Genomic DNA, 22318 nt, shown 5'->3' on the forward strand with positions numbered 1-22318 from the left:
CAATTTTGAGCACAAATTTGGCCCAATTGGGTTCTAGAATCACCGATTTAGTCTAGAAAAAATAAGTTTGAAAATTAAATTTGAAATGATTTTTGAATGTTTGTTCTAGCAAAAATTTCACTTGAACCCTTTGAGCCACCCCTAAATATCAACCGAAATCGCTCATTTTTGTACAGCTAACTTATTTCGACTAGTAGATCACTTTCCACTTGAGAAATCATATATCGGAGAGATTTTTTGAAATTTGCTTTTTTCTACACCGTGTATTTTAAATGGGTGCTGGGTACCCGGGTACCCTGCCGGCCACATAAGGGTTAAGCATCTTATCAGTTTAACGAATAAACATGAATATTTTTGTTTCGAATCAACGAAATTTGTCTCCGTGTCCCTTCACCCTCGTAGATATTTGTCCATACAATATTTCCGAAAATTGTATGAACCGTTTGGCCAGATACCCCCTCCCCCTTAAAAGTCTACATAGTTTGAAGGCGGGTCCTAATGAACTTTCGAAGTTGCGAATCGAATAGATGTATCTTGCCATATTTTCCTTATTCTGACATTAAATTGATCAGCAGTAAAAGTTTCAACCTTGCTAACTGATGAGATAAATCATCGTACTTATTTAATAGCATTTTATTTGATAACCATTCCTTCCAAAAAACGACCTCAAAAAATGAGAATCGATGGAACATAATGCTAAAAGCACAGACAAACAGACGTCGCACTCTACCCACTTCCCATCGTTTCCCCTTTTAACGGACTATTCAAATATCATGTAGTTCGCAAATCTCTCGATCATGGCACTCGCATCGTTTTTATTCCTGTTTGACGTTTGCTCACTATCGCCATCTATTCAGTGGGTTTGCGAAAAACAGCGTAATTGGCATTGGACGATTATACCAACAATCAATATGAAACTGGAGAATTTGTTGTGACGCCAGTCGTTCCCCCAGTAAGTTCGCCCAATACTGATGTTTCTGACGCCACGCTTTCAATGTCAGTTTGCTCCGCCCATCTTTATCGAAGCAAGACTGAGTCCACAAATCTAGTGACCATGACTACAAGAAAAAACGATTACTTATTGACACACTCCAGGAAAGAAAAAAAAACAACATTCATCTTCTTTTGTTTTTTTTTTTATAAGAAACTTGCTGCTGCGGGTTTTGTTATTTTTTTTCCTGTGGGCATCACATATAAGTGAGTTCCTAAAGTTCAATCCCGATCTACCGCTACCCCCGGAAGTTCTCGTGAAACACTTTATCCGAGAGGAAAATCCCGTTGCCCCAAAATGATTAGACCACTATCGATCCCGAAATTTACAAGGCTGCTTCTTAGCCACAGCGGCTCCCAATTACTCCCGGGGCAAGCTCAGTAACATCAGAGCTTTCGAACTCATGGCCAGCATCTCGGCCTACATACTACTAAGATGGTTCATATTCTCAAACATTTATCAAACTCTTAGTGTGGTGTGTGAGTGTGGATTTGACATTTTTATTGGGGCTTATTGCGCTGCAGACTTTTCTTGTTAACATTGGCCCCTCAGTCTTGCTTTGATGAAAACGGGCCGAGCCAACTGACATTGAAAGCGTCGCTTTAAAAAAACCAGTATTGGGCGATTTTACTGGGGGAAACATGGGGGAAAAACTGGCGTCAGAAATCGAACTGAATTTGTTCCTGACATTTATGTCTTAGTATTAAGTCTATGATTATACTTTTGTGACGATGATTGTAATCGCACTTTGTTTTAAGTGATACGTCTGTTTGACAGTGCTAAAAGTATCATTATTGTAAATAAGAGTAACGAAAGTTATGGAAGAAACGTGGATAGAATCGCAAATTGTAGAAATTGAAATTAATAGAGCGTCATTAAACAACTACTAACCCTAGATAAATAGACGCTTTATTGCGGATCCTAGTACGGAGCTGAAATTGAGAGAATTCAGAAGCGGGCATGCGCCCCGCGAAACTGAAGGAAATAGTTACGCATGATGCGTAGGAATCCAGGATACCAAAGGTAACCTAGGAAATCGCTTTTGTTTTGTTGATTTTGATAGAATAAACATTGTTCTGATTTCAAGTTCAGATAGACTTGTGCCGAGAAATTTGTGCGATTGATATTAAAGATAAAGGGATATACACTTCCTTTTGACTGAATTTATCAACGATCCAAGGTCATGCTTCGTTGTTCTGGGCTTCCGTTTCTCCCAGGAAATACATTTCCGGATGTAAGTAGAAAAATCCATTTCTTCAATAACCTTCTAAATTCGTTCCTCCTAAATCAATTCAGATCAGCCAAACTAAGTTCAACAAATCGCATCATTTCGACCGATGGCGCAACATCTGTATGCTGGCCGACCGGAAACGACCGGGAATCGGTGGTAAGCAATACTCACCAGCCGATGGGCCCGAGTACTGTCTACCGTCGCTTTACCCCCCTCGCCAAGGACCCCTTCTACCCTCCTGGTTGACATACGACCGGAAAGTCCTGTGCTTCCACGGATTCTTCCAGGAGACCCTAACCGAAGTCGACCGAATCCCGTACCAGATTAGGAAGGTGAAAATCCTCTACTACCTGGAAGACGACACCATGCAGGTGAGCGAACCCCGCACCATGAATTCCGGCATTCCGCAAGGTTGCTTGGTTACGCGCCAACGGATTCCCCGACCGCCACCGTATGATGGCGAGTTTACCTCGTTGCTGGATTTGAACATTAATCACACGGTGCAGCTGTTCGATCGCGTGTACACCATCACCGGATGTGACGAGTTTACGCGAAAGTTTCTCAACCGGCTGGGGATATCGGTGCAGGAATCCGTCGAACCTCCGATGTGAGTATGATGCTATTTTTTTTTTGCATTGCATGCAAACCGCTTTACGGGCCGATAATCAGGATATTTACTCAATATTGAAAACAAAAATATGTGGTTTTCACGAACTTGAAATATTTAAATGTTGAAAAAGTACTCGATTGTCCACACACATAGAATAATCACAGACTTCGGTAATGTTTTACAGGAATCTCATAACTATATCAAAGTTTGTTATAGTTCAATAAATAAACAATAACATTTCACCGAAAGTATGTAAAATGTTACAGAATTTCGAGAATAAAATACCCCTTGGTACTTGCTTCTGGAGAACTGAAAAATGCCGTTTAGGATACCTTATGAAATTTCTCCAGGAATTTCTTCTGAGGTTCCTCCAAAAAGTCTTTCTGGGGATTCCTCCAGAAATTGTCTGCGAATTACACCGGGAATGTTATCTGGTCAATCCAGGAACGGCTTTTGTAGATTCCAACAGAAAAATTTATCTGGTGATATGTTTGGTGCTGTGGTTAGGATACGTTTTCTTAATGTTCATGAATTTTACTTCCATAGGTAGCGGCTGAAATTCAACTTGTGGGAAATATGAAATATACCAACATTATTTTTATGAAGCCTTCACTTCAGATATTATTACGATTAGTGTTTGTAGCATAAATTTTTGTTCCAAATTAAGATCTGAACACATGTCACGTCAAAACCGTAATAACATTAGTTTGTCGATAAGTTTTGCTATCGCATAACAAAATGCAATCAACGTATTCCAACGATTTCATCATGCATTTCTTTCCATGTATTCCTTGAAGGGTTTCTGCGAAAAATTCCTTTGAGAATATCTTTCGTGATTTATCTAGAAGTTACTTCAAGGATTAGTACCTTTTTCTAGGATTGCTTCAGAAATTCTTCTGAGCATTGAATTAGGAATACTTACAATGATTCCTCTAGGAACTCCTCCAAGCATTTCTTTAGAAACTTTTTTTTGAATTCTCAATTGATCCTTCAAGAATACCTCTACGAACTCCTTCATAAAGACGTTCAAGGGTTTTATCTTGAAGTCCTTCAAATGTACTTCAAGGATTCCTTGAAAGTTTTTTTCCCAAGAAGGAATCTTGCAGGAGTTCCTAACGGAACATATCTTTGATGAATTTCTGAGATTATGCTTGAAGTCATACCTGAATGGATCTTTGGAAGATTGCCTGAAGGAATTTTGGAGGATTTTTGTAGTAATTTTTAAAGTAATCCTTGAAGAACCCACTACATGAATTATTAAATGTATTCGAAAATAATCATTGGGTTGATTTTGGAGATGCATTTTTTGATGATATTCTTGAAGTATTACTGCTTTATGAAATCTAGCATAACATGTGGACAGGACTTAGGAGCGTTTTAATAAACCAACATGTTTTGATTGCGATAGGTCTCATATCGATCCACTCCTACCTACTACTAACAAATATCGAATATGTATGTTCTACCTGATAGCGGTGCGCAATCGAAACAAGATTGTTTACAAAAAATCATTTAGGCTTTTTTAAACGTTAGCCTAGAAGTACTATGAAGAATTACGAATTTTGAAAGTAAAGGGATTATGAATTGCCTAAATTATTTCACAAAGTAATAAATGGCGGAGACCTCAAAGAATTACTTTCAAATTCTGTGGTGCAAATATAAATTTACTTCGAGGAATTTTGTAGGATCCCCTGAGGAAATTTGTGCGAAATCCTTTGGGGAAGAATGTGTTCATCCTTATAGGAATATCTGAAAGAAAATTTTGAGATTACCCTGAAGGAATCTTTGTAGCGTAGCTTGAAAAAAAAACCTTGTAGAAAAAGATCAAATCCTTACTAGAATTTCTTTCAGGATTCATGAAGGAATTGTGAAAAAGGACTTGAAAAGTATGGTATGTGGGGGCAAGATGGGTCAGGGGGCAAGATGGGTCAGTACCGTTTTCAACCGTACTATTTATTTTTTGAATCTTTCTATAATTTTCCTAGATGAACGACGTGGATACACAAAAATGTGATGTATTGTTTTGAAAATTCTTTACGTTCCTTACGCAGAAAAAAATAAAATATTTTTTCGTTATACTCCTTATGCTATACATTCCATATAACTACGTGTAATGTGTAGACGGGGCAAGATGGGTCACCCTAATTTTTCGGTATGTTTGCATAGTTTTTGAAAATGTTTTATTTTTCATAGAAAGGCTATTATGTGACCTACATTATCGAAGCGACTAGAGCGCTGAAAATTTATGAACATATTTTTAATATTTTTCAACAAAAAATATAGGTTTTCAAAGTTTTTTTATGGCTACCTGAACAAAAATATTCTAGTTCTGAGAATAATCTACCGATATGTTTCAACACTTCTTTCATGTAATCTGTACGTATGTGAAGCTTAGGGGCGATTTCTTCACCCTGGCTTAAGCGTTAAGCCAGGTTTAACTGTATGGGTAAGCCTGGCTTACCGGTTAAGCCGAGGTGAAGAAATCGGCCCTTAGATGTATAGAGAAAAAATAGATGATGTACAATTTTTTTTTGGAGAAAAATCGAATTTCTGATAGCTGACCCATCTTGCCCCCGTAGAAATGAGGTGGGGCAAGATGGGTCATGTTTTGACAATTGTTTGTCAAGAAGCAGGTTTCAAACTTTATGACCTTTCTATACCCTTATATCATAGCTGACCAGTGTATCTGGAAGTCGTGGTAGAAAACAGAGAAATGCGATTTATATACAGAATGTTATAGGGATCCATTTCTTAGGTGACCCATCCTGCCCCCACTTACCATACGATTTTCTACAGCAATTATCGGAGAAATATTTGAAGAAATCCTTGCGGGTATAACTGAAAAAAAAAAATGCATCAACAAATTCCTAAGATGTGCTTATAGGAACTTTTCAAAAACCGTTTGAGGCATTGCAAAAAAAAAAATAAACGCTTGAAGAATTTTCAAAAAAAAAGTTGTTGGAATGCCCAAAGGATTTCTCTGAGAAATTGCTAAAGGAATTATGTGGGGTAGCCCAAAAGGAATCAATTGTGGAAATCTTTAAGAAACTCTCTATAGAGTTCTTTCGGAAGAAATATTGGGGTGAATTGGTAAAGAAGCACTTGGGGAATTCTTACAGTGTATCAAACGATTGTACGTACAGCAATTTTTTGGTCAAAATAATTTTTCATTCAACTCTTATAACTTTTTTATCACTTTTTTTTACGTCAATCAAAACCGCTGAAATTTTGACCAATTATAACCCATACATTAAAGCTCCATTGGTAAAATTTTGAGCGAGATCAAATAAGTTTTCTGAAAGTTATAGAACTTTTAGTAAAACTTATCAGATATTTGAACACATTTTTAAAACATTATATCTCAATATGTACTTGATGAAACTTTTTCAATTTTTTTGTGTTACAGCTTACACCTAAGGCTTTCATATGTAGGTTCGTTTAAGGTTTTATAATCACTACAAAAAATATGAAAAATCTGTATATGTTCACATTGGAGATTCGGCTGCAAGGAAGATACTTTTCCGGGAGAAAATGAATTGAACACGTGTGGTCCAGTTAATGGTTGAACTACTAATGAAAAATCTTTATTTCAGGTCTATGAGTTACAAGTATGGTTGCTATGGAAAATACATAGCAACGGCATGATGTTGCCAAATTCAAATTAGCACCGATTGCTTCGATGCTTTAACAGTTCAGAGTGCCATTTAGAAATTTATCATATTTTGCTCAATAAAAATGCCAAGTGTTTTCAACTTAAATTCTCTTAATGAAATATTTTTATACAGGACCTACTAAACTACATATGAAGAGTACTGCCGTGAATCGCAAGTCAGTCCCATCTGCATTTTGGGCAAAAATGAGTTAATGCCCGTTTCCGAGCTTTCAGCTGCGTGCAAAACAATATATAGTTTGTTCAGTAAAATTGAAAAACAACACCAAGTCAGATTGTCCCATAATGAAATGTAATCGCAAGTCAGTCCCATTACGAACTTGTGCACCCTCCAGTACAAAACCTGACACTATTTTAGGCAGTTTTATATTTTTCACTGCTACGTTTTCACGATTGAAACAATGTGTGAAAATGTCATGATGATCGCAGAAGTTTTCAATTCATGGCGATTTTCTAGAGTTTCACATAGAAATCGAATTTGAAAACTTCAGGGGCCATTTTCTCAATGCCTACTTTTTACATATGGGACTGACTTGCGATTCACGGCAGAGTAGGTCCTATGGATTTTTCGGTAAGCTAATGCACTAATGGAAAACGTTTGGCAGATTATATGTGCAAAATATGGTGAATTTTTAAACATTGTCAACTACATAAGCACATTTTTCATATTTTTTGGAGTGAATAAAAAAACCCCAAACATAGCTGCATATGATAGCCTTGTGTATAAGATGTAACACAAAAAAAATGAAAAAAATTCATCGAGTACATATTGAGATGTTTTAAAAATGTGTTCAAAAATCTTATAAGTTTTACTAAAAGTTCTATATTTTTTAGAAAACTTATTCGATCTCGCTCAAAACTTCACCAATCGAACATTAATATGTGATCCATGATTGATCAAATTCTCAGTTTTTTTGATTGACGCATAAAAAAGTTATAAACATTTGAATGAAAAACTATTTTAACAAAAAAATTGCTGTACGGACAATTGTTTGATATACTGAATATTCATTAATTAATCTCTGAAGTATTCATTGGAGGAATTCCTGAATCCTTGAAAGGCTTATTGGATAAATTTCTAAAGAATTTCCAGCAAAAACACTCAAAGGATCCTGTGGACGAATTCCTATAGAATTTATTGGAATATATATTGAAATTGTTTCTAAGAAATCGTTGCAGTAATTCTTGAAGGAATCCTTGGATAAATTTCTTGAGCAATCTTCAAAAGAACGCCAAGATCAGCAAATAATGCTTGAGGGAATGCCAAAATAAACCCTTGGAGAGCCTCTGAAAGAGTTATGTGATGGAATAATTGAGAAATTCTTGAAGAATCATTGGAGAAATATTTGACATCCGTGGAAAAAATCATTACAGGAATATTTGGAGGACCTTCTGAAAGAAACCATGCAGGAATGTTTGAAGAAATTCTAGAAGGACTACTCTTTCTCCGGAGGAATTCCGATGTAATTTCTTTGAAAAATATCTGGTTCCGAAGAAATTATTGAAGATTTTTTTTGTAGTGTTTCTTTCTGGAATTTCTTAAGAATTATTGGGATAATCTTCTAGATGGTTCCCCGGAGATATTATTAATAGAATCCTTTTTTGGACTTCCTGAACATATATTTCAAGAAACACTTGATGAAGTCTTTGCAAGAATCTTTTAAAGTACACTGAAGTACTTTTGAAAACATTTTCGGAGTAGACCATGCAATTTCCTGAAGGAGTGTTCAGAGAAATACTGAATGACATCCTTGCATTAAACACTCAAATGATTCTTGAAGACCAACTATTCTTCAAGAAAGATTTCTTAAGGAAAACGGTAAAGCAATCTTTGAAGGAATTCCTAAAGGATTCTTTGACAATTTATTTTTAGGAATTCGATTAAGTAGAATTCCTAAAAATAAATTGTCAAAAAAATTTTTGACATAATTTTTAGAACGAAAATATCACGCTTATTGATGGAACTCCGAGATGTATCCTTGCAGAATACTCCGAGGAAATTCATAAAGGAATACAAAAAAAATCGTTCATTAGTCACCACCGCCAGCAGTACGCTATGCTAATGCTGAGTACAAAAAGTGAGATTTTTTCAACGTGTTGTACAAAATAAAACAGTGCGATCACTCGAGAGTTGCATGTATAGATTCATCATAGTAAAATGTACTTCTGTTATTCTCATGGGGGCCCACAAACTTGGTTCCGCACCAGGCCCCCAAATTCCTAGCTACGCCACTGGTTTCAGGAAAATTTCCAATTTTTTTTATGGATTTCCACATTTTTAGAAGGAACTTCTGGAGAATTTCTGAAAATAATTCCTGGAGGATTTCCAAAGTCAATATAAGGAGGCCCCCCAACAAAAACTTCTGGAAGATTTTCAGAAGAAATTGTTGACAGATTTGCAGACGGTATTTCTGGAAAATTCCCTTGGAGCATTCTCAGAAGGATGGAAAAAACTCAGAAGCTCTTGGAAGAATTTAAGATCGTAGTTTCAAAAAGGAACTCCTGCACGAATATTAAGGAGAACCCCTACAGGAATTCCAGAAGGAACTCCTGGAGAAATTCTAGGACGTGTCTTAGAAAAATTTTCTGAAAAAATATTTGGGTTCTCATTAGGCTGGCCCACACTTGTATGAAAAACCAAAATTTCGAAAAATCTCAAGTCTTACCTCCTAAATCAGCTGTTTTGGACTCCCAGAAGCTACGTTCAAAATTTCAGCGAAATCGGTTGAGCCTAACGGGGCGCTCAAAACGCTTGAAGTTTGTATGGGAAAACTTGGCTTACCTAGGGTATAACTTTTTTCACAGACATTGGATCACTTTGCGGTCTTAGACAAGGTTGTTTGGCATATAGTCACCTACAATAATACCAACGGGTTTGATTATTGAACGCTTACAGCGCCACCTAGCGGCAAAATTCGAAAACTTAAAATTTCTGCATACATTTGGCCAAGTTTTCCCATACAAACTTCAAACGTTTTGAGCGCCCCGTTAGGCTCAACCGATTTTGCTGAAATTTTGAACGTAGCTTCTGGGAGTTCAAAACAACTGATTTACGAGGTAGGACTTGGCATTTTTCGAAATTTTTGTTTTTCATATAAATGTGGGCCACCTTAGTTCTCATACAAAAAAACTTATAAGGGGGGAAGGGGTGTGAAAAAATCGCGATTTTTTTATAATATGAGGAAATCTGCTGATCAGAAACCCAAGCCTCATTCTCATTAAGTGTAAGTGACTTCAGTAATCTAAATCATCAAGGTATGCGGTTGTTCTCTTGTTGACTCTCTTTACTTAACGTATAACGTTATAGTGCTCTTTTCAGGGTACTGTTTGAACCTATTGAAGTAGTTCCCTCTTCTAGGATAACTTTTCCTATTTGTACCTTATCGCTACATGTTTGGGACATGCGTTGAGCTTTTGGTAAAACTTCCATGTTTTTTTAGAACAATCCAGCAGTTCCTCGCAAAATAAAATATTCAGCTTAAATCTAACACTTGTCCCTCCTTTCTCTATGGTTTATGAATATGCTCTTTACTAATTCTATGTGAATTCTTCAAGCAAATCACTGTGAAGCTTCACAAGGATTTCGGTAAAGAGCATTTGCCCATACACATTGTTTTACTTTCAGCGATCCCAGCACTGAACTACGCAAAAAGCAAGACGCTGCCAAGCTAGCCAAAAGACCGGCTTACAAGATAGATACCTTGGGCAAATTCTTGGAATTCGATCGCAAGGTGCTACGATTCCAAGGCTTCTGGGACGATCGTTCCAGCCTGTTCGGTGACGTGCACGAGCTGGAAGTGCTCTACCACCTGAGTGACGACACCTTTGAAATCAAGGAAAAACTACCTCTGAACTCGGGGCGCGACTCAAATGGCATGTTCCTTCGGAGAGGTCGTCTCCCGAAGCAGTTCGAGCGGTTACCGGTCATGGGAGAAAGTACTCCGGTAACCGTGTTGAATGTGATTGGTGGGGGTTTGAAGGGAGGACGCTACCTTACGGATTCCGTCGGAATTGGCAGAGTTGATGATAACTATTACAAGGATTCTGATCTAGCAATAGGAAAGGTGATAAACGTCTATGGCCGTCGAGTGATTCTGACGGGGTGCGATCACTCGACAAGTGATTACTACAGGGTTAAGGTAGGATTAGTTACACCTAAGGACGAAGATTTATTCCAACAAACTTTCATTTTAGTACGGTATCGAAGATTTCACTCCTATACCGGGTTACAGTGTAACGAAGGGTGAGTTTGAACGACGCTATCGCAGGGAACGTCAACTACCGCCGTACAATGGATGGGGTTCGCACGAAGATTCGGAAGGAAACTGCATCACGGTCGAACCGACTCCACCAAAGATCGATTTCCGCAAATTTGTGGTGTACGATCGATGCAACCTTCGCTTCGGAGCTCGCATGATTTCCAATATCAAAGAAAACAACGATCGGTTCTTCGTGATCACGTACTACTTGAGCGACGATACGGTATCGGTGTATGAACTCATGATCAGAAACTCCGGGTTTATGGTACGTAGGTTGAATGGCACAATAACTTTTAGAAGCGCAAGTAAAACGAGCATTATTTCAGGGAGGCGAATTCATAAAACGTCAACGGATTCTCCTGCCGAATCAAGATATTTTCACACCTGCCAGACCTCAGTATTTCGCAGCTCAGGACTTCTACCTTGGTGCAACGGTCATCCTGCAGGATCACAAATTCAATGTGACAAATGCTGACATCTATGCGTTGTCATTCATGGAAGCCCATTGCGAGGAGTTCCCGCTGTCGAATGTTTCCAAAATTGTCCTGAAAATACGTAACGCCTTGCGACCGATCTACAAAGAATATGTTGCCAAGCATATGTCGAAAGTCGAGCATAAAAAAGTGGACGGACAAAGTGTGGCTACGGTTACGTACGACGCCCTACGAGATATGCTACTGGAACTTTTGGGAGATCAGATTGTGGAACAGGAAATCGTTACACTGTGTCGACAATTTTCAGCGGAAACGAAGAAACACTTCAGCTGCGATAAGGAACTGGTACGATCAGCTATACACGGAGAGCTAACTAGACAGCTTTGGAACGATCTGGAACGAACTAAGGAGCATATGTACCACTTGGATCCCGCTGCTAATGGATGGATGAGTCCACGCAATATAGTGGTAACCGTGAAGGCATGCAGAATACCACTGGATAACGCATTGATCGATGCCATGCTAGAAGTGTAAGTACAACCAGGGATGGGAAATGTCAAAAAAATGTCATTTCGTTATTTGCTAATTGCACTGCACTTAGTAGGAAATGTAATTCGGCGACATCATTGATTATCTATAACTAATCAGCGCTATGGACTGGTGATGCGCACGAACAAAAAAATTACCGAAAGCGGTGTAAATAGAAAAATGTCATGACATTTTTTTTCATGAAGTTCCGCGACATTTTCCATTCCTGTATAACTACTGATCGATGTATCTAGTAATGACTTCTTTTTCAATGCAGATTGAACCGGAACGACCGCGGTGATATCGAAATGAGGGATTTCCTAAACATGTTGAATCCGATGGAGACGCCCTGTAGGCCACTACAACCGCTCAACATCAAGCACGACGTCTGCTACTTTACGCCCTATCGTGTCACGGGAAACTTGGTCGATTGGGACAAGTTGCTAAGCAGCATCGATCTGGAGACGAGTCTTACGGCTCAAACTTCTTGACCGAGTGAACTGATTGAGGTCAATTGAATTAACTAAATTTAGGTGTTTGAACATTAGATATATTGAAGAAGAAACTTGAAAAATATAAATTTGCAGTGATACATCAGAGGAAAATAATGTTTGCGTTGAGCTTCAAGTACGTAGTTATTAAGTATTTTTTATTTTCATTTTTCAAATGATACCTAGCTTAGTATTCACGTCCAATAAACCACAACACATCCGTGAGATTCGCAACAAAAACACTAGATCGCAATAAAACCTTAACCTTGCATACAATTCCACAATTTCTGTTACAGAAAAACTCGAGTAATCTATGACAATACTAGCTTTCCAGCCTGATATTAAGTGAACAGGACAAAATTCCGCTTTGGAGATGACTGGTATTACGCGAGAGTTAAAAAACCCTTCCACTTACTGTGAATAAAAGTTATTGCTATTGATTAAAGTTTTTCGCTTACCTGGGTTTAGAAAATGGCGAGGCTTCTGGCTGGCAGTGTCCGTTTTCGCTATGATTTTAGGACGGGTGATTGTCGCTACAACCTTGGTCAAGCCATAAGTATCTAGGTAGTGGAACTTGTTTCCCGAAGTCCTCTTAGGAAGAGAGTTGCTTTTCCGTGATGTCGTCGTCATCGTCTTCGTCGTCGTCACCGATGATACCAGGGGCAACCTTTTCGGCACTACCTCCACTGACGCCCTGAACGATGGAATGTTCGGCCGAACCGTGAAGGTCACACACCCCGTCCAAGGTTTGCAACGATATGATGCTAACACTGTCGTCCAGCTTGGCACCACTGCCCAGAATGGCGGCACTGCTGCCACCACTGTTTGGCTGCAGACGGAAGATATCACAGGTACGCTCGTAGGAAGTAATACTGACGTCGTTGGTCGAGGTTACCGACGTTCCGGTAAGCGAATGCTTGGTTATGCTGCCGTCGTCGTATTCTGCAAGAGTGTGAAATGTGGTAGGTCCAGTACAAGAGGTTCGTCTTCTGTTATTTAATTAAGGAACAGAACAAAGAACTCTTCAGATCACGGTTGCAATCGCTTATAGCAATAGTTCTGTTGTTTATAACAAACGAAGTACGGTACGCCAAAAATATTGCCGCGCGCTCAGTATTCACTCTTCGTAAGTGCGTAAAACTTAAGATAAAGTGCGTCGAGTTGGTTTCATCATCGCACTCTTCGATCTATGCAGAATAACTGGGTATTTATTTCACATTTTGTAGAACAAACTTGCCAAGTTCATTAGGTAGATGATAGTATTGATGATTTGGAGACGATTCCCGGTATTAACTCAATATTGACAAAAACTGCAAATGTTACAAATATGTAGTTATGGGCAGTGCTCTGAAGAAAATGGATTGGTTTGATGCAATCGACCACTTTTGTTTATTAATTTCTGCGATAGTCCAGTTGTCCAGTCCAGTGGTAAAGTAAACGCACAATAATTAGAGAACTGATAAAAATGTAAACAAAGGTAAGCGAGGAAAGAACTCACCACAAGAATGCATCTCGCAACTTTGTATGAATGGAACCAGCGAAATCAATAAGTATGACTGGGATTTGTCAATACCTTTTTTCACAGTCCATAGTTCAAAGATTCTACTTATAAAAAGCCCAATAACGCTAGCCACGTTCTAGTAGTCAGTTGGGAGGAATGAAGATTGGCAGGAGGCTTATGTACCCTGTACCGTGTCCTTCTGGAAGTTCCTCCAAGAAATGCTTCAGCGTACACCTCTACAAAGTCCAGAATCCCAAATCGACCACGTTCTGATTGACGGGGACGGCACTTCTCTGACATTATCGACGTCAGGACCTATCGCTAACATGGACTCTGACTACTACCTGGTGATGGTGAAAATGCACCAACAACTCTCCGTGATCAACAACGTACGGCACCGACGGCCGCCTCGGTATAATCTGGAGTGATTGAAGCAACCGGATGTCGCCACCGCATACGCGCAGAATCTCGAGGCAGCATTGCCGGACGAGGACGAGCTCAATGAGGCCCCTCTAGAGGACTGCTGGAGTTCGATAAAAGTAGTCATCAACGACGCAGCTGAGACCAGCGTAGGGTATGTGGAACAGAGCGACTGTATGATTGAAGGAAGAAAAGAACGCAGCGGTCATATATGCTTCAGAACAGGGAGTGATATGAAGAACGCGGAAACAGTAGACCCATCTCTTCCGAGAGAAAAAGCGCCGCGTGGAAGAAGCGGAATGCGAACAAATGGTGCCGATCACACGAAACACGGAAGTTCTACTAAAAGCTCAACGCATCCAACAAATGTTACGTGCCGCGAACCGAAATGTGCAGGGATAAGGATGGGGCATTTTGACCGACGGACGTCAGTTGATTGAAAGGTGGAAGCAGCAATACATCTGAATGGTGCGGAGAGCGCAGACATGGAGGAGCAAGACAGCGGGAGAAATGACAATGTCAGTACAGCAGGGAGTAACAGCGAGTCAACACCAACATTGATGGAAGTTAACCCTAGTCGTGCATTAGGGTCATTATGACCCAAACAGGCACGCTGAGCAGTGAGCATGCACTGCGTGAACTGGGTGAACTTCAGCTAACGCACGAAGAGGATTAAGGAAGCTCCAGTATCGACAGTATCGACCGCAGAGAGCTATGGAAAATCATGGACGAGAACGTCTTCTCCGGGAAGCACATCAGATTGATCAAAGAAACAATGGACGGTGTAAGAAACTGCGTAAGTGTTTCAAGAGATCTGTCTAGTTCTAGTAAGTTCAAATCCCGCCCGGGACTACGACAAAGTGATGGGCTCTCATGCCTACTATTCAACGTCGCCCTAGAACGTGTTATGCGAAGAGCCGGGCTCAACAACCGTAGCACGATTTTCACGAAATTCGGCCAACAGGTCTGTTTTGCGGATGACATGGATATTATTGTGGGGTGCTTAGGACCTAGGATTAGGACCATCTTTGGCGGTGTTCAGTAGAACGGTGTGTGACGGCGAAGAATGAATCACGAGCTCGCTGCACTCTACGGCGAACCTAGCATCCGGAAGGTGGCAAAAGCAGGAAGAATACGATGGGCGGGTATGTTATGAGAATACCGGACAAAGCTGGTGTCTGCAAGAGATCTGGATGGTACAAGAAGACCTGGAGGGCAGCGTGCAAGGTGGGCGGACCAGGTGCAGAACGATTCTTCTTTATGGTTCGACGTCGACACTGGGACTTGGCCTGCCTTGCTTCAACTAAGTTCCTCTGGAAGTACCACCGAGAATTCTTCAGCGAGTTCCTCCAGGAATCCTTCCAGGAGTTCCTCTAGGAATTCCTCCAGGAATTTTCCCAAGAAGTTCCTCCGGGACTCCTCAGAAAGTTTCTGTAGGAGTTCTTCCAGGAATTCCTCCAAAATTTCCTCCAGGAACTCCTACGGAAATTTCTCCGGGAGTTCCTTCAGAAAATCTTCCGGGAATTCCTCCAAAATTTCCTCCAAGAGTTCCTTCGAAAATTCCTCCGGGAGTGTCTCCAGGAATTACTCCGAGAATTCCTCCAGGAATTTTCTCTGGAAATTCCTACGGGAGTTTCTCCGGAAATTGCCCCAAGAGTTCCTTCAGGAGTTCTTCAAGGAGTACCTGTGGGAGTTCCTCTAGGAGTTCTCTCAGGAATTCTTCCAAGATGTTCCTCCGATAGTTCCTGGGGGAATTTCCGGAGGAATTCCTGGAGGAATTTCCGGAGGAATTCCTGTAAGAATTTTCGAAGGGAATCTTGAAGGAATCTCCGGAGGAATTCATAGAGGAATTTCCGGAGAAATTCCTAGAGGAATTTCCGGATGAATTGCTAGAGGAATTTCCGGAGGAGTTCCTAGGGGAATTTCCGGAGGAATTCCTAGAGGAATTTACGGAGGAATTCCTAGAGGAATTCCCGGAGGAATTCCTAGAGGAATTTCCAGAGGAACTCCTAAAGGACTTTCTGGAGAAATTCCAAGAGGCGAAGAACCATGTAGGACGTGATTGAAGAAGACTAGTGGCTTGGCTAGGGGTAAAGTTACGCAGCCATCAAGTTCAGCTAAAAAACCAAAAAAAAACCGATAGCAACCGTGCAATAAAGATTTTTTTTCAAATTATAGAGGTCTTACCTGTAAGCATGCCACGTGCAATGCGACAATTAAAATTAAATGAAAACATAAAAAAAATCAGACAGAAGGAAATTTCGGAATTCAAACAAAATAAAGACAAAAGCTAGCAAAGCAACCATGCACTATTATTACATCGAATTTGTATTGTCTCAAAAATGCAACATTCCAAATTTGTTCGGCTATTTGTACATTAGAAAAAAAAAGAATCTAAAAACTTACTCAATCGCTCTTGCGTTACCTTCAAGAAAAAAAACTATCATCTACTTATATTCGGGGGTTCTATTGGTAAATGGTGTGGCATTTGATACTGAAAGAGGAATTTTCGCTCTGGAATGATATTTTAAGGTTTCCGGTTCCAGGGGAAATAATATCAAAACAAGATTACCGTTGCGATTGACGTACAGTTGTTTTATTCCGAAAAGAAGAATCTCATTCTGCTCGGGTAGACGACACTAGCAAATCCGCGGCGTTGTCAGGCAGGTGCACTCCGAGCGCGGTTGCGGTGGGAACGGGTTCCGGTAGCACTCAGAAAAGCATGCCACCGGTGGCCGCAATCTGATGCAGTCGCGAACCACTTTCTTCGGATCGCAGCGCGGCGGAATTTTGGCCTTTCCACATCCGGGCAAGGAGGCTCGCGGGCACAGTTCTTTCTTAACCTTGACACAATCGGGCGCGGCCAGGCTGGGAGCCGGCTTGGAACAGGCCGGCCTGGAGGCCACTTGGCGCTTCTTTCGTCGGGGAACCATCTCTTGTACCGTGTCGGCGCAGGAGAATTCCTTGGGGGTCGGAGGTTCCGGACAGGTGCGCCACGTTTTCGGACTAACCGGCTTGTCGCAGCTGGATTTGGGTTCCTTCGGGGGCATCTTCGTAGACCGATCCGAACAGGCCTTTTGCTGGCAGTCTTTCTTTTGGCTGAAGTCCGTCAGGCCCCGGTCGTTGTTTGATGACGACGACGAAAAGGGACGGGCCTTGGCCAGCTTGCCGGCCGCTTCCAGGTTTTTCACCGAGATTCCTCTGGCAGCTTCACTGATAATTTTGAACATCTTGATTTCTTTCTTGGAACGGCTTCCGGAAAAAAGTGAACCTTTTCGAACGATGGGCCAAAATGGAATGGGAAAATTTTCTCTCGTCGCTCCGGATGCGTTGTTGGGTGCGATCAACAAGGGCTACTAGATTTATAAGCACATTTTGGACTTGCCTTCAGGTCCACGTGTTTGCTGTTCGAAGGCTACCCGAGCAGAAAGTGATCTACCACGCGTACAACACTGCTGTTAGCGATTTCTCTTCCGAAAAAAAGCTGTTAAAACCTACATCTTACACTATTAACGCATTCAATACGCATCCTTAACATACGCCTCTCCAAAATCTATATCAAACCTACAGTCTAGTAATTTCCTCAATCATGTTATCACAATTCTCATCGAACGAATCGATTATTACGAGTGAGTTAAGGCTGGTCGCCAATGACGTGCTGGTATCGAGCGTGGTAAAGCTCTGGATCGTTCTAAGGCCGATGACATAGTAAGGCGGTGCGTGAAGCGATGCGCAACGCGTTTGTCGATTAGCTTTCATACACGCGTCGAGCAACGCGAAGCATGACACAGTGACGCGTATCCGAAGCAAAATTACCGATGCCCAGCACCATAATCACAACCATCAGCATAATGAGAACTCTCAAACCAAGACCAAACTCACACCTGACTCAACCAGGTCACAACGAATTCACTCAAACAGCACACACCACACACCAGGCGCACAGAATCATGAGACGGTCCTAGCAACCATCAGTTCCCCGTACAGCAACTTGTGCATGCACGCGCGTGAAAGCACTCGACGGAATGGTTTGACGCAGCTGCCGACGCTGTGATTCGCGTTCACTCTGACTGGTCAACGCGTATCACCATGCGTTTTGCACTGGCGCTTACAGAAACTGTTCGAACGCAAACGCGTCGCACTGCGCTTCGCTTCACGCAACTCCCTACTATGTCACCGCCGTAAGCGATGACATGCTAACACCTGTTCACAGTTTCGTCAATGGGTTTATTGGCCAAATAGTCGCGCCGCGGTGTGGCGAGTTTTGTGGTGTGGTAATGATGGGGGAGGAAGGTGTCGTGGTGTTGTCGAACACGATGATCGCATACGCCGCAGCCCACAATAATCCAGATGAGTAGTAACAGAGGAAAGTCGAAAGGAAAAAGAAAAATAGACAAAAAAAACAAATCATAAACTGTACCTACTGCTGGCTCACTAACTAACTAACTAAAAAGCTGGGAAACTATAATCTTTATGGTCAGCGAATGTATTGTATATTGTATGGTGTTGATTAACGTTCTGTACCTTTGCTCAAAGGATGGAATCTCCGAAACCGAGGCGTTAGAGGAGCTACTCGAAACCGTATAAGCCAAACCCGTCCAAAAACAGGAAAATCATGCGAAAAAGAAAGGAAATTTCAGTTAGCTAGAACACTATTAATTAGTCATAAAATAAATGATGACGATAGACCTTTCTCATTAGACTTTATACCCGTGTATTATAAGTGTGTTAGTTGCATGGAATTTAAGCTACAGCTACAAATGATGATTATTGAACTAAGAATGAAGCAAGTATACTATATAAATAATTGAAGCGTATCATCTGTTGCACCTGCAATGGTGTTTAGAGTTACCCATATGAGCAAAAACTACACTTCCGATCAAAAGTTATAAAAACAACTTGCTCGTTGTGGTTGATCCAAACTCGTATTACTTTTTTGCCAAACTGCTTCGGAAACAAAACTCGATTAAGAAATAACTTCAAGATTTTCCCAAGAGTTTTGAATCCTTCCAAAACTTGTCCAAAGTTTCTTAGTGCTTTCCAGGATAACTTTCCAACAGTTTATCTCGGGATTCTTGAGAAGTTCTTCCAAGGATTCCATCCAAAGAGTTTTCAAATATTTCTCTTGGGTTTCTTCATCGGATTTCGTCCGTTGCTCCTCCAGGGATTTCTCTTAGAGATTTTCTGAATTCCTCTTTGATTTTTTTTAAATATTTTCTCCCGAGATACCGTGGGGTGCCCTAATTTCGCGTGGATCCAAATTTCGCTCACTCCAATCATATAACTAATTGTTGAATTGTTCAAATTTCACTTCAGCTATACTATATAAAGTGAAATTTGGACAATTCAACAATTAGTTCTATGATTATGATCTCTAAATATCATCAGTGAGCGAAATTTGGATCTGCGCGAAAATAGGGCACCTCACGGTACTTTCTGAAATTTTTTTCCAAGATGTCCCAGTTTTCCTCAGGATTTATTCCGAAGTTTCTCTCGAGATTTCTTCTATAGGTGATTGCGACAAAATTCACCTGGATTTCCTACAATAAGTTTCTTAGGTTATTCCAGGCGGGAGGTTTTTCGAGAAACACTCCTAGAAAAATCCCTACAAGAACTCAGTGAGCAACTATTAGAGTTATCCTCAAAGGATTACCCAGAACTTTGGGACAATTTCCAGGCATAAGTGGAAGTAATCCTGCGAAAATTTCTGAAAAATAGCTTAATAGAAATAGAAACTCCAGGATAAATTCTGAAAAATTCTGATAGACATTTTAGGATCAACACGGGAAAGAATATTCTGAAAGAAGCCCCGGAAAAAACTCCGAGTGAAATCTCAGGTGAAACTTTCGAAAAATCCGTCGAGAACCTCGGCGTCAATCTCTTTGATATATCCCCCAGGTGAAACACATGTACAAATCCAGGGAGAAACTCTAGAAGAAATTACTGGAGAAACTTCGGAAGAAGCCCTATTAGAGAAAGTAGCCCTATTAGAAACACCCAGTTAAAACTTCTGTAGAAACTCATAGAAATCAAGGGAAGATCTCCTGGACAAGTCCCAAGTGGAAGATCGGAAGAAATCGCCGAAAATCTTCAAGAGAAACTCGAGCCGAGATTCCGCGATGACATCTGAGATATATCTTAGGAGAAACTCTTGTGGAGATCTCGGGATAAAACATGGAAGAAATCCCACGATTTTTTTTTTCTTGACAAAACGCAGATGTAACTCTGGAAAAATCCCACGAGGGACTCTGAGAGTAATACTGGGAAAACTACCACAACGAATTCTGGAAAGACAATCTACTTTAGGAAAACTCCAGGAGCAATCGATCGGAATTCAGAAACCCTGGAATATTCTCAAGTAATAATCCCGGAAAATGTATTGTTCAAACACTCTGATTATTCAGGGTTAAAAAATTTCTTAGTCGATACCGGATGTATCGATCATCTGGTGAATTGTAATGGACTGTACACAAAGAAATGAAGACCCCTAAAAGTGAATTCATTCCACTGATCTTCAACGCTGTGTGTGTGGGAAGTGCATCGATGTCCTGTTCACCATGAAGATAAGGTATCTCGTTTACTGAAGTAGTTAATCTCCGAGCTATTTCTTATGTGCTCGATTTAGACCAGAACAATGTAGGAGCTTAAGCAGATCTTTGTGCCCCGGAGGTTAGGAAGACGTATCAGGACGATAGATTTTCATGAAAACTGTTCTAGGTGTTATGGCTGTTTTTCTGTGTTGGAAACCTCTGTCATGATGAACACGCTCTGAAGGCCAATGTAGTTGGATTCTGCGAAATGTCTACAAGAAGCGTTGATTGAAATGAATTAAGGAGACAAGGAGCGACCCCTGGGATTTTTTATAAAAGTGTAGCTTTTCCCATGGTAAATCCTATGCAAACTTTGAACCGCTTGCGCTGAATTATAGTTTCATCGATTGTGTTGAAATTTTGCACAGTTCGAATGGGACCTGAATGGAATCCACAAAGTCGACTGGAGCGAGAATTTGATGTTTGTCCCATACTAATGGAAGCAGTACCTACTTCAGTAGGTATCAAATACCTCAAAGGCGCTGTCCATAAACTACGTAGACTCAATTTAGGCAATCTCAGACCCTCCCTTTCCTCCCCCTCGTAGACTATCGTCAATACACAATTTTCGAAATTTGTATGGACCGTAGACTTTGGCCAGATCTCCCCGTCCCGCCGAGTCTACGTAGTTTATGGACAGGCCCAAATCCAAGTGAGTGTTTAGACTAGAGGAAAACAAAATGAAGAAGAAACCCCGGAACGGCGGATGGTATGACTGATCGCCAAAAGATTCTGGCAAAAAAAAAACTGAATTCGACTACCCCGAAACGTATGCTCCTGTTGTGAAACTAGAGATTATACGGATGATTCTGGCCGTTGGTATTCAAAGAGGTTTCCATATTCACCAAATGGATGTAAAAACGGCCTTCTTTATAATGTCCCGAGAAAATGCATAGCAATTTCGGACGGTGACAAAGCGAAGTCAGAATCGGTGTGCCAACTACTGGAATCACTCTACGGTAAAGTAATCTCCTCGTTGTTGAACTGTTCTAGATATTTTCGTCTTTCGATAACCGACTGCGGAGAACTCAACCAGTTCCTCGGAATTAAGATACGCTGTGATCGATCCAACGGTTAGATGATGTTGTCCAGGAAGCGAATTCAGAGAAGATATTCTTGAAATTTAGTTTGTCGGAATGCAACTCTACGAGTGCTCCGATGGAGAAAGCGCTGCAATTAGAAGGGGAGATTCTCGGTGCAAATGAAGACCCTTCTTCTAGGGAGTCTGATGTAGGGTATTGGTTCCCTTATTAAGCATGTAGCCCATTTTCATCCTACGAAAAACAAAGGGTTGAAGCGTTGTTTGTTTTGTTTCATGTTTTTGTATTTTTTTTGTTAGAAGTGAGAACGCATGAAAACAAAAAGAAAGGAATACAAAAGATCTGATTGGATGAAAGATTCTTGGGAGGATCGAAGCGCTGCATTTGTAGGAGGAGGAAACCAGTTGTAAGAAACAATTTCATAAAAGCAGAAGGATTGTTACGTCAAGAAGCCCGAAGCTACGGTGAAGCTGCAGTTGGAAATAAGTCGCATTCGTTCATGATGATCAAGATGCCGGCGCTAGTGGAACGGGAGAGGTCAAGTTTCGTAGTC

The 22318-nt window shown here is 40.7% G+C and overlaps 2 protein-coding genes and 1 non-coding gene across 8 annotated transcripts in view; 1 reads left to right on the forward strand and 2 right to left on the reverse strand.

Annotated features, from left to right (window-relative positions):
* Positions 1–1727: 1727 nt before the first annotated feature.
* On the forward strand, positions 1728–12230 carry LOC109422617 (EF-hand domain-containing family member C2). 2 transcript variants are annotated; one of them, XM_062860307.1, is made up of 7 exons: positions 1728–2014; positions 2079–2225; positions 2288–2829; positions 10128–10641; positions 10697–11026; positions 11088–11725; positions 12001–12230. In XM_062860307.1, the coding sequence occupies exons 2-7, from the start codon at positions 2175–2177 to the stop codon at positions 12212–12214; spliced, it is 2289 nt and encodes a 762-aa protein (XP_062716291.1). In that variant the 5' UTR covers positions 1728–2014; positions 2079–2174; the 3' UTR covers positions 12215–12230. The 2 variants fall into 2 exon arrangements, with proteins under 2 accessions (XP_062716291.1, XP_062716290.1); XM_062860306.1 differs by having other exon boundaries at positions 2084–2225.
* Positions 12231–12792: 562 nt separating this feature from the next.
* Positions 12793–22318, reverse strand: part of LOC115253825 (USP6 N-terminal-like protein) — a 51016-nt gene continuing 41490 nt past the window's right edge. For all 5 annotated transcript variants that reach the window (XM_062860308.1, XM_062860312.1, XM_062860310.1 and 2 more), the window contains exon 7: positions 12793–13156. In XM_062860308.1, coding sequence (XP_062716292.1) covers positions 12807–13156 — 350 coding nt within the window. In that variant the 3' untranslated portion in view covers positions 12793–12806. The remainder of the gene's footprint in view (positions 13157–22318) is intronic.
* Positions 16710–17826, reverse strand: LOC109402811 (uncharacterized). The gene has a single exon (XR_009999338.1). It is a non-coding gene; the product is annotated as an uncharacterized LOC109402811 (transcript).

Source organism: Aedes albopictus, chromosome 3 (genome assembly GCF_035046485.1).
Source record: "Aedes albopictus strain Foshan chromosome 3, AalbF5, whole genome shotgun sequence".
In the NCBI taxonomy this organism is placed as follows: Eukaryota; Metazoa; Arthropoda; class Insecta; order Diptera; family Culicidae; genus Aedes; species Aedes albopictus.